The sequence below is a fragment of the Nicotiana tabacum genome, chromosome 17 (genome assembly GCF_000715075.1).
Source record: "Nicotiana tabacum cultivar K326 chromosome 17, ASM71507v2, whole genome shotgun sequence".
Classification (NCBI taxonomy): domain Eukaryota; kingdom Viridiplantae; phylum Streptophyta; class Magnoliopsida; order Solanales; family Solanaceae; genus Nicotiana; species Nicotiana tabacum.
Genome location: NC_134096.1, coordinates 4,241,527 through 4,254,100, shown reverse-complemented (window position 1 = coordinate 4,254,100; position 12,574 = coordinate 4,241,527). Strand labels below are relative to the sequence as shown.

The following is a 12,574-nucleotide window of genomic DNA, read 5'->3' as shown; positions in this document are numbered from 1 at the left end:
ATTAAATAAATCAAGCATCCAACAAGGAATAAGGATTTTATCATTTTATGCATACTGTACATGTGCAATCCATTTATGAATCTAGTCAAATCTTCTTTTTCTAAAGTTTTCATTAAATCGAAATAGCTAGAGTTTGTCAAATATTTGTCCTAGATCCAAAGGATTTTCAGTACACTTGGACCAAAATTGCTTAGAAGTAAGGGTGTTTACTGTTTGGTACTAGTCGATTTTCCTAACATGAAAGTAAATTAATTAAGTCGGTTTGATTCGAATTTTTCTTATTTTTTTCTCTTTAAACAAAATCAAACTATATCGGTTTTTAAAATTAAAAATCAAAACCAAAACCTTAAGATGTAAGTTTTTTTATTTTTAAATTTTCGGTTTGGTTTAGTTCTTCAATTTTCCCTTCACACCTCGGAGTCGGAGCATATTTCAGGGACTATTTTAAACATATCCCAAACCCAAGGGATGTTTTTGTCATTTCCCTTGAACCTGATATTTCCAGTTTTCCACTTATATGCTGTGACACTTTAACCCCTAAACCAACTTTAGCTGTCTTAGGGCTCAGTTCCGAGCGAAGTTATTCAAGAACCTCACTTTTTCTTGAAGGGATTTTCGCTCTTTTGTATACAAAATGCCTCGGTATTTTTAATTTAAGTCAATAAATGTGATTGTTTTGTATAATTTCTTCACCCCATTTTCCTTAATTTGATGCCCCTTTTTCTCTCTCCTTTTATTCTCAGGTATTACTGTGACTACTGTGATACTTACTTGACCCATGATTCTGTAAGTTTTACTTAATCATATTTTAATAATCTTTGGTGAATTTTTTTAATACTATGTTGAAATACAAGATTCTTTTGTTGGGCACTTGTTCTTAGTTAGGTTTGTAACTCATGATGTGTTCTTGATTTGCTTATTGGGGTCTAAATGCAGTCACCCTTTTTGTATTGAGCTTTCTTAGATCACGCGTAATAACATTAGGGGCAGAACTAGGAATTCATATAAGGGGATTCAAAAAACAAAATCCAGTGTCACACCTAAGATTAATATCTATGGCCTAAAGAAAATCCAAGCCGAGGCAAAAATAGTATTCCCTCTGATTTAATTTATGTGACGTAGTTTGATAGATGAAGATGTTGCCCATAGGATTAAAATCGGATGGTTGAAATGGGAAGTGCTACTGGGGTGTTATATGATAGAAGGATGCCTTCTAAGGTGAAAGGTAAGTTCTATATAGTAACTATACGACCAACAATGTTATATGGCAGTGAATGTTAGGTTGCTAAAGTTCAACATATCCACAAGTAAGTGTTGCAGAGATGTGAATGTTAAGATGAATATGTGGCCATATAAGATTAGATAAGATTAAAATTGATCACATCCGCCAAAAGATGCAAATGCTACACATTGAGGATATAATCAGAGAAGGTCGCTTGAGATGGTCTGGTTATGTCCTACGCCAGCCTACAGATACACCGGTCGTAGGTGTGAAACTATAGTGGGAAAAGGTATTAAAAGAGGATGGTGTAGTCCTAAATTCACATAGAAATAAGTTATCTTGAAAAACTTACAAATCCTTGGAATCAATAAAGACTTAGCTAAAGATAGGGCACAATAAAAGAGAAAAATCCATATAGGTTACACCTACTAGTTTTTTTTTTTTTTAAAGAGGTAACAACGATTATACCTACTAGTTAGGAATAGGTTCTAAAATTGGTAGAGGACTTTTAATATTATTATTATTATTATTATTATTACTACTACTACTACTACTACTACTATTATATATAAATAAACTCTTTTACTCGCACTTTTATTTTATTTTGATAACGAGAATGATATGAGTTGAGCTTAGAAATGAATGAAGATTAATATTGCCGATCCCAACTTGTTTGGAACTAAGGCTTAGTTGCTGTTGTAGTTTGACTCCGATGGAGTTTAAGGGATTTTTTTTTTTTGAAACTTGCCTTAAAAGTTTAAAGGGTAAAGGTTTGGGAGGTCCTATCATTTGTGTGGTTATAAAAGTTTCTATTAAGAGCAAATGGATAAAATGAAAAGCTTAAAGTTATAGACATATGTCATTCTTTTCTTTTTAGATGAAATAGAAATATGTCATTCTTTTTGGAACGAAATAATTAAGAGTGTCGAATAAATTGAAACGGAGGGAGCAGGTTATTTCTTCCTATATGTCCGAGCCTTGGTGGATAGAGTTTAACTAGTGGATGGTATCTATGCTAGTAGGAGGTAGCAGGTATCCCATGAAATTAGTCGAGGTACGAGAAAGCTGGCTCTGATACCTTGGTTATCAACAAAAGAATCTGTGGCCTAAAGAAATTGTTGAACCCCCTTTGCCACAACACTAGAATGTTCCTTTATGTTAAAGGGATTCAAAAATTTATATATCACAAAAAAGAAATATTTTTTTGCCCTAATGGCATAGTATAATTTTAAGGGAATTCAATTGAACCCCTTTGCTTGAACCTGACTCCGCCCTATGTAACATCAACTTGTTCGATCACGTAATCTTTATTGTTCTTTCTGCTTTAAGGGTGTGTAAAGACATAAAGTGTTATTCATGTGAATTCTTTCTTGGAACATGTTAAGCTTGAAATTATTTTGTAGATTGCTCTTTGGTGTTTGGAGTACTAAGGTCATAATAGTATGTTGGAGATGGAGTAAGGGGGTGATCTTTTGGTAATAAATTTCAATATTAAAGTCAAGAGTGCCTAGAAAGATTTGCAATCTCTCGGAAATCATGTAAGCTTAGCGAAAATAGGGCATAATGGAACAAAATATCTTATATAAGCGATATTAATTAGTTGGAAATATGTTTCAGTCATGTAAGTACATTTGCTTCAAGTCCTAGACCTATACTTTCTAGGAGTCTTTAGTCATGACAGATTTATAGTCCGGTAGAAAATATAGAGAACTTCTAGTTCTTTTGGTGTCTTTTTTTGGGCATGAGATGAGGGTAAATGGAGAGACATGGTCAGTGAGGATTCATATAGCCTAAGACAACTTGAATTTGGGATTTAGGTGTAGTTGGTTTTGATGAAATTGTGGTAAGTGAATTGAGGTAAAAAGAAGAGTTAAGATTTTCCTATTTTGGTGAAAAGTATCTTGTAGGAAAATATTTGGAAGCAGCCAAACTTTGGAATAAAAACAGTTTACTAGAGAACGTTCAAATGAGACACAAGCTTATCCTATGCGTAATATTTTTATAGAAGTACATTTGAGTTGATTGCTAGTTTCTTGTGTTACTACTCTTCGTTGGAGTTTTTACAGAAACAAGATTGTGTATTGATACATTTGTTCTGTACCTTCAACTTTTAACACCACCTTTTGTCTTGTTATTTTCAGCCTTCTGTGAGAAAGCAGCATAATGCAGGCTACAAACACAAGGTATTATTTCTATTTTCCTTGGAGGTTAGGCAAATTATCGCATATAACTAAGTCTCACATCATTATACTGTCAGGGAAATGTTCGAACTTACTATCAACAATTTGAGGCACAATTGAACCAGAGTTTAATTGACCAAAAAGTCAAGGAGCATCTAGGTGCCTTTAGACCAGTTGGCCTCCCTTTTCCCCAGCTAAGGCCCGGTCTTCCTGTTCTTCCGACTCCTCAGATGCCCATGGGAGGTAATCCTCAAATGCCAGGCGGTTCCCAATGGGTTCCTGGTATGCGGCCTCCTGTGCTTCCAAGGCCCATGCCTGGTGTTCCAGGTATCAACACGATTATAAAACTCTAACAGGACCTTGTTGTTTTACATACGTCTTGAAGATATTTTGTGTTATATTAGGCACTCCATCAAGCTCTAAATATGGTCGTTGACTGTGCGATGATTTTCAAGCTTACTTTTTGTTGGGGGGTTAACTCCTAGACTGATGTTGTCTATATATGTAGGTTTAAGATTCTACGACAAATAACCCCCCACAATAACGGGGAAATCCCCGTGGTCACACTATTAGCTTTTCAAAAAGGATTGTAGTTCTTTCTTATCTGGTTTGGAAATTTTGTATGTGAACACTTTGGCATTAGTTTCTTCCAAAATATGTAGGTTCAACTCCATCAACTGCACCATCTATTGAACAAGTGGGTTCACTCAATCAATAACATCACGTATCTATATAATATTATTGGAATAAAATGTACCCCAATAGTGCGAAAAAGTATGAGGATTCATATTGCTGTTACTAATCAGTTAATCATTAAGGCTAGTTAAGTTGGCAATGGTTCTTATTAAATAAAGGAAATGAGAAAAAAAACAATTTGACAATAGATCTGTTAGGAACAAGGGTTGCCTGGTCTCAAGTGTTTAAATTGTTCAGGAAATGGGTTGATGGCGCAGTTGGCTAGCTCGTTAGTCTTGTAGCTTCTGAGTTATCCCGCGGTCGGAAGTTCAAGCCTTTCTCACCCCATCAAATTTTCAATAAAATTTTACCTTGTAAAAAAGGTGTTTAAATCATTGAGGATATTGTTTATTCTGTCAAAGCTACACCATAATATTTGGTGTTCCCTTAATCGGGAGTAAAGGAGTTATTTGGGCAAAGAATACAAATTTTATCTTGGGCTGTTATCACTAGTTTTGAACAACTGCAAATGATTCATCACAAAAGGAACAAAAAGGCAGAATGGCCTAAATGGCACCTATACTTGTGCCACTTTGTCATGCCGGTCCTCCTACTTCACTTTTTTCATCCAGACACTTTAACTTGTTCAAAATCTATATTTTAAACCCTCTGACCGTTGACCAAGCACATGTGGCAAAATAATGGTTGAGCTGGACAAAGTGGGGGTAATTCACACGGATAATGAGCGTGAATTTGAACATTTTGAACCAGAAATAATTAAAATAAGAAGAAAAAATTATTAAAATAAGAATGAAAAATAAATAAGTAAAAAAAAAAGAAAAAACCAAAACCCCTTCCCTTTTCGTTCCCCCCGTACGCTTCTCCCCTCCTCCTTTCTGGTTGTGAACATCTCCCCCCCACCCCATCCCCAAATCCAGATAACAGATCCTTCCTATTATCGGCATAGATCACCATAACATTAGCAGATTCTCATATATTTACATCTCAAAAAGCAAAAACAAACTCAATCATTATTCAAGTCAATCTTCAACAAAGATCCAGGTTCAAGATTCAGTTTGATTCTCTTCCGGTTCATCAAAAATTGGATCATTTGCATGAATAGCCACTTTCTTGGCCTGACTAATTTCATCATTTGAGTAAAAAAATATCTAAATGACTATTCATCGGCGGAATAGTGAGACAGAGAAGGGAGATGAGAATGGAGAAGGGATATAAAATGGACAAGGAAGAAGAAATCTGTGAATTTGAGGGAAGAGAGGAGATGAAGGCACTGATTTTTTTTTTCTTTTTCTTTAAGGAAATAGTATATAATAAGTGTTTTTAGTAGATAAAATATAAAAAATGACGTGGAATATGATGTGTCATCCACGTCAAGCAAGTGAGATACACACACGGTCAGAGGGGTTTAAAATATAGATTTTGAACAAGTTAAAGTGTCTGGATGAAAAAAAGTGAAGTAGGAGGACCGTCATGACAAAGTGGTACAAGTATAGGTGCCATTTAGGCTATTCTGCCGGAGCAAAAAAGTATCAACGAAAATATGTTGTTGCATCTAGTTCTGGAGTGCAACCTGAGATATATCAATCAGCTACATTTCAGTCGTTAATTAGTTGGGGTTGCTTTATATTTAGAGGGTTCATCACAGTTTGACTATGTTTTGGCATGCAGTTAATCTACCATAACTGTAACAGCTCAGTCCACTAGTGATATTGTCCGTTTATGGCCTAGGCATGCACGCCTTTAAAACACGTTACTATGGTCTAAGACCTATTTACTTATATACCCAACATCTCTCCCGTATTTTATTGATGTGGGATTCGCTCAGGGTGTTACATACACCTCCCCTTAAGGACTCAGCGTCCTCGCTGAGGTTTGCCCCACCACCGTTCAAGGTTGCATGCGGAGTGGCTCTGATACTATATGTAACAGCCCAACCCACTAGTGTTATTCTCCGTTTTGGGCCTAGGCCCGCACGGTTTTAAAACGCGTCACTAGGGTCTCCGGCCTATTTACTTATATGCCCAACATCTCTCTCGTGTTTTGTCGATGTGGGATTCACCTAGGGTGTTACAATAACCCTCCTCCTTTATCGAGGAATGATGTGATAACTCATGTTCTCCAACGGCTTCATTGTTTTGGGAGGAAATAGCGACTAGATCTTTTTGACATTTTCCTTTAAAGAGCAGAATTGATTAATTCAGTTGAATTTCCTTTGGGTTATTTCAGATTTACTTATATTTGCATGTCCTGTAGATGATATCTTCTACATTATTGTTTATGTAGCCGCTCAGATTCTGATTGTTTTGTTTACTTGCATATTGGTGTTGCCTTGAGAAGTTTCCCCCAATTATTATTCGATCATAGACCTTTACAAATTATAGGATCTTCGTTTGATCTTTCCAGGTTATGCACCTCCACCGATGCCTCAGATGTTGGCACCTCCCGGTGCTCCTATGCCTGGTCAAGTCAATAATATGCAACGGCCTGGCGCACCACCAGGTGCAATTCCAGGAAGTGTGGGAATGCCTGCTTCTACTGGTGGCCCTCCAATGTTTGCACCTCCTGTGTATCAAGGAAGTACCACTGTGCCAGCGAACGGAGGAGGTGATAGTTCCAGTATCAATGCCCAAGCTTTAGACTCTAATCAATAGGCTGGTCTATGTACATAAAAGCCAGATGCTATTCTCCTGAAGCTATTCTTAATCTGGTTTCAGACATGTTTTGATTTTTTCTGTTGTGGTGTTAAGTGCCTAGATCATGATATGTTTAGGTGTAAGGTTCTTAGAAAGACATTTCATTTACTCGGGGAAAGTTTTGCTATCAAAATTGATTCTACCTGCATGGTATTTGTTAGTTCAATATCACTGATTTTAAATGTCATGAACTTGATGATGTTTCTATTTTCTTCTCAAGGAACAAGCATTGAAGGTATTTTAATGGACGACGTAGTTATAAGCAGAAGTAGTTTTTATGCATAGTTGAGGAAAAGATAGTTTCTTGGTCATAGTTTCATTTGCAGAAATACTATTTGTTTGAAGTTACATTAGTCTAGGATTTCTTGGTATTGTTTTCTTACTAGCTCTTAAGCTTGTATGAATAAATTCACAGTAGCTTTTCTTAGGACTTTAGCGAACTGCTGTAACTGTAACTTTAAAATTAAATTCCATCAACGCCTCTTAAAGGGAAAAAAAATAACCATCCAAAAGAATCGCACTAACTGGAGAAAAGTATCAAAGATGAATCCTTCGAGCTGTTCAACAACAGACTTAAATTTTCAAATAAAATTGAAACAGTCGCGCACAGGCAAACGACTATGGTATTACCTTTAAGAATCAGATGCTCTAGAAACAGAGTTTTGTACATAGGAAACAAAAAAAAGAGAGGAAAATTTGAATCCAAGATTGATTTCATGGCCCATCATCTTCAGTTTGAAGAAGAGATGCACCGCATCTTGCAAATTGAGTGCGACCGAGGCACCGTGAAACGAAGCGAGAGAACTGGAGCTATGCCGAGACTCGATTTGAAAGTGGGATTCATATCAGCGACTTGACCTTTCTGGGTAAATCTTTCACAAAATAAGCAGCTGCTGCACTGGCAGTCTGGCACACGCCACTGCCCATAAATATTTACAGAGTTGTATACAAGTTAAAGGAACCTAGTGCATCAAAACTTGCTCCTGTGACAAAAGTTACAGTTTAAAGTGACTCCCATCAGAATCCTGAAATTCTAGTTCAAGCATTGCAAGATTATGAACAAACATCAAATTGTCCGAAGGAAAGCCAATGAATCCAGTCTTCCTTTTTGTCTCACTAACTGAATATAAAAACTAAAGACTGCCCCATCAGCCTGGATATTTTGGAAGCCACCAGGGTTATTTCCCAACTTTACAGGAAGGAAATGTGAAATACATTACGGGATGGATGTTTTGCAGCAGAGTTTCAGCGGCGTGATGCAGAAGGGCCAGCAAAAGGATACTGAGATAAGACTGACGATGATTTTCCAGGTTCATATCTAGGATGCTGATACATATGGCCGTGATTTGATAGCACATGAGGAGCATTTGGTGGATAAGATCTTTCATTTTCAGCAAGCAACCTTCCTGGATGGCCTCTGGTGTCACCCACATAGTTGGAAGCACTAGCAAACGACTGTCGGCCTGTCAACGGCAACCCTCCAGGTGCTATCGTTGCCCTTGGCATAGAAAGATACCGGTTAACAAGTGAGGTGGTACTCTCATCGTAAGGATTGACATTTTTTAGTAAACTATGATCGACAGCTGCGGCCGCTGTATTACTACTTGCTACAGCAGGGGCAACAGTAACAGGTTGCCCATGGAAACTCTTGAGGCCGTAACCACGGTATTCCCTTTCACTTGGAAAGACAGGATCAGCATAGACATGTCCACTCCGCGCAAAAGCTGCATCACTTCTTACACTAGCAGGGTCCCTCAGGAGCTGCGGCATTCCTTGTTCAGATCCATAATGATCCGATTTAGGATTAACATGTATTGCGGAAGTAGAGGGTTGCAGATGTTTTGCCGGTTGAAGACCATAGTGATCCAATTTATGGTTAACATGTACTGCAGAAGTGGAAGGCTGCAAATGTTTTGCCTGTTGAAGACCATAGCTTCTGTAATCTTTCTCAGTAAGAAAATTAGGATGATGGGAAACCTCTCTAGGCATGACAAAGTGGTCTGCAAACTGCTGTCTTTGATGATCATGCGGTGAGAAATTCCGCGCAGGTTTACTACTGTTGTAATGCGCTCCATATAAAGGTGGTGCTGCTCCGCTCTGATTAACTGGCTGAGCCACAGGATCCTGGACTACAGGTATGAGAGCTGGATCCAGCAATGGTGTAGGTCTAAACAGCTCCATCAACTTCTCTACCTGCTCAAGGAAAATTCAGGCCAAAATACTGACATCAAAATTTAGGAAAATAGTGAAGAACTACTAATCAGGGAGGTCGCTCGGTACCTGCATAACTGTCAGCTCAGTCTTAAACTTGTGTGTCCTTTCATCATAATTGTCTTTAATTGCGTTCTTGAACACCTTCTCTGGTAATGGAATGCAGCCCTTGTGAATCTTAAAAGGAACCTGTTGGATGACCTATCATCAATAAAAACACCTGACAGATTGGAAGAAGATGAAATCATAAGATAAGAACAGTATAGTTGACCTGAGCAGGGAAGCCCCCACCGAATGCTGCTGGTTCAAGTCTCATTCCACCAGCAGAAGATGCCTCATAAACACCATACATGAGCTTAAGATCAAAATCAAAGAGAAAAATCTTAAGACCAGGTTTGACTCCCATCACAACGTCTTGCTTGCTTGCTTGAACACCCATCACACGATATCTGAAACAATCTGCTTTGGTTTTTGCATTGCACATGAAAATCATTCCACCAAGACTATTTAATGTTTTTGCATCCTTATTGTTCACCTCTTCGCTTCCTCCATTTAAACCAAGGCTGCTCTTAATTTTTTCATCCTTATTCACCTCTCCACATCTTCCACTTATATTTTCCATTTCTTTGTTCCCCGGATTCTTATTCTGAGACCCATTAGCATCTTTTCCACCAACATGATTTCCTTCGTTGCCATCTTTTGCCTTCTGGTCTTTGTTTCTGGCTTGCACTTGTGGCCTGATCTCAGCTTCTTTGGTTTGTGCAGAGTTTAAGTGGGAGAACTTTTTTACAAGTTTACGTTTAGCCTTCACATCTTTTCCACCGGCATGATTTCCTTCATTGCCATATTTTGCCTTCTTGTCTTTCTTTCTGGCTTGCACTTGCGGACTGATCTCAGCTTCTTCAGTTTGTGCAGAGTCTAAGTGAGAGAACTTTTTCACAAGTTTACGTGTAGCCTTCAGTGCCTTGGGTGTTTTCTCTTCAGCAACTACACTTTTAGAACTAGATTCAGCAGCATTATTGCTCTGCTCAGAGTTTAAGTGAGAGAACTTTTTCACAAGTTTACGTTCAGCATTCAGTGCCTTGGGAGTTTTCTCTTCAGCAGCTACACTTTTAGAACTAGATTCAACAGCATTATTGCTCTGCTCAGAGTTTAAGTGAGAGAACTTTTTCACAAGTTTACGTTTAGCCTTCAGTGCCTTGGGAGTTTTCTTTTCAGTAACTACACTTTTATAACTAGATTCAGCAGCATTATTGCTCTGCTTCTTGTTTTTCGTTGGAGCCATGGAATTTCCTGTCAAAATCGCAAAAACAATCAAATCCTCCCAATCTATCAGAAGCCACAAAGAGGAGTATGGACACAAGGTTTACATGCTGGGTAGTGCATCTGTTTCAGTTATAGAGTTCATCCAAAGTTCATTACCCTTATGCATGAATTACAAGTAGCAGAAAGAAAACACGACTAACAGGAAAGAGCATTCATACACAGCTATGTACACTTGCTTAACTACAAGTTCATGTCAATCAGGATAAACTGTCAAATAACCTAGCCATAAAATTTAAAAAAAGAAAGTCCCTTAAATTTTTTGTTCAACCAATAAGCCTCACATGTCATGATACGTCAATCTACTACTCTTTTGCCCTTCTCCTGCAAAGCTCAGTATAATACCTAATCCTTGCATAATCCATACGTAACTAATTTTTGCATTACAATCCCAGTGTTACTAATCCATGAATAAAATATCTCTAGACCTATGAACCCTAAATGTGAGTGAATAACCACTTCCCATTATTTAGTCATGTCAACTTATACATCTTGCTTACACCTGCAATGCAAGGGAAACAAAAGAATAAATCCCCTCTAACAGAATTTATTCCCCTTGCATTGAAAAGAAAAGGGTTTCATCCCTGCTACAGAGTTGGACATCAACACCTATGCAACAAAAATAATGATTTTTATTTGCAATTTTGTTATAAGCACTATTATTGACGAGAGAGGGGTCGCCTAGTGGTAAGGACCCTCCAACCATTAGATTGGGGATTCAAGCAGTTGATGGAGCAATGTGAGAAAAGACGCCGTTGGGCTACACGATAGGGGACTAGTATGGGGTTTCCCATGCCAAAAGATCCATAAGCACTACTCTCTCTTCCCAATTTATGTGGCACATTTTCCTTTTTAGTATGTCTAAAAAAGAATGTCACCTTTTTATATTTAGGAATAATTTAATTTTAAAATTCCTATTGTACCCTTTGTGAGATGGTTTATAGCCACACAAATGACTGAGGCTAGTTTTAGACCACAAATTGTAAAAGTCTTTCTTTCTTAAACTTCGTACCCAGTCAAATAGTGCCACATAAATTGGGATAGAAAGTATTATTTTCTCAACAAGCTATCTTCCATCTTTATATCAAAACAAAAAGCTATAAGAAATTCAAATAACACGGGTAAAATTAATATCATCTTGCAGAATAAAAAAACTAGTTTTGTAGTGTTGTAGCACAGTCCCCACTAATTACTACTATAATATTTGTTTTGGTCAAGTCCATACTAGTTACTACTCTAGTAGACAATCTATTACTCCCTCTGTCCCAATTTATGTGATGTACTTTCCTTTTTTAGTTTTTTATATTTAAAAACAATTTAATTTTCTTAAACTCCATGCTCAGTCAAACACTATCCCATAAAATGAGGGAATACTAATTACTGAAGATATTAATCATCAAGTTCTCTAACATACCACACTATATGTATATAACGTACTTAAAGCAACTGATTACAATTTGAAACAGTTAGAAACTTTTTTTCCTTTGGTTGATGACAATGGTGTCCAAGCTTCGATTATTCCACCAGGTTCCTGCTACCGCATAAATACGAGGCAGATGAGAATAAATCACCTAGTATTTTTATACTCTCTTTTTTTTTCTCCATACATTCATCAATCAACTACACTTCAATTCGAACCAGTTACAATCTAATATATGAATCATTCGTATCAAATTCCTTCCAATCCAAGCTCATTTATAACAGGGGAAAGAAATTGAACGCTACTTTTTGCGGAGGAAAAATCACAAATTATTATAACAAAATCCAAATAGATACTTTAATTAATGCAGTATGAGCAAATAAGAAGAGAATTGAACATAATTCCAAATTATTATACTATTAAGAAACCATCGAAAAGAGGAATTAGGGTTTTGTTGTCAAATCTGGAAGTTAATTCATAAGTGAGAGAAAAATAGAAACTTACGAGTTTAATTCAGAGTTCGCCGGAGAGTCGCCGGCGAAAGAGAAGGAGAGAAGAATAGTATGTAACCGAGGGAAATGGTGGTTGTTCCAATCGACAAGGCCACTAAATGGACTATGAAAGGATATAAGAGTAAGAACATGGAGCGGGCCGGATCCATAATCGATTGGGCTTGTCAATTTAGAATAGTAAAAAACAGAAATAGCCCGATATATAACTGATAATTGAAAAATAAACATAATTTCAAAAGTAATCGAAATTTAGTCATTTTTTCATGTAAATATAAATTTGAAAAAAACGCCCTTACAAATCCGGAAAAATTCTAGCA

General features: G+C 37.1%; 2 protein-coding genes across 2 annotated transcripts; one reads left to right on the top strand and one right to left on the bottom strand.

Annotated features, from left to right (window-relative positions):
* Window positions 1-498: 498 nt before the first annotated feature.
* Window positions 499-6,957, top strand: LOC107779042 (U1 small nuclear ribonucleoprotein C). The gene is made up of 5 exons (XM_016599384.2): window positions 499-642; window positions 744-786; window positions 3,364-3,405; window positions 3,480-3,729; window positions 6,502-6,957. The coding sequence occupies exons 1-5, from the start codon at window positions 635-637 to the stop codon at window positions 6,747-6,749; spliced, it is 591 nt and encodes a 196-aa protein (XP_016454870.1). The 5' UTR covers window positions 499-634; the 3' UTR covers window positions 6,750-6,957.
* Window positions 6,958-7,363: 406 nt separating this feature from the next.
* On the bottom strand, window positions 7,364-12,387 carry LOC107779043 (uncharacterized). Its single transcript, XM_016599385.2, has 4 exons — window positions 12,250-12,387; window positions 9,274-10,295; window positions 9,072-9,191; window positions 7,364-8,984 (listed from the first exon to the last, which is right to left on the bottom strand). Exons 2-4 carry the CDS (start codon window positions 10,285-10,287, stop codon window positions 8,037-8,039), a joined length of 2,082 nt encoding a protein of 693 aa, XP_016454871.2. The 5' UTR covers window positions 10,288-10,295; window positions 12,250-12,387; the 3' UTR covers window positions 7,364-8,036.
* Between the last annotated feature and the right edge of the window lie 187 nt (window positions 12,388-12,574).

Bases quoted from the DNA above. Each gene is read 5' to 3' on its own strand.
- LOC107779043 (XM_016599385.2), bottom strand. From the start codon at position 10,287: ATGGCTCCAACGAAAAACAAGAAGCAGAGCAATAATGCTGCTGAATCT. The intron at 9,192-9,273 runs GTCAACTATACT...GTCATCCAACAG, and splicing joins GTGGGGGCTTCCCTGCTCAG to GTTCCTTTTAAGATTCACAA. The intron at 8,985-9,071 runs GTACCGAGCGAC...TTCCTTGAGCAG, and splicing joins CTGAGCTGACAGTTATGCAG to GTAGAGAAGTTGATGGAGCT.
- LOC107779042 (XM_016599384.2), top strand. The intron at 3,406-3,479 runs GTATTATTTCTA...TTATACTGTCAG, and splicing joins ATGCAGGCTACAAACACAAG to GGAAATGTTCGAACTTACTA. The intron at 3,730-6,501 runs GTATCAACACGA...TGATCTTTCCAG, and splicing joins GCCCATGCCTGGTGTTCCAG to GTTATGCACCTCCACCGATG.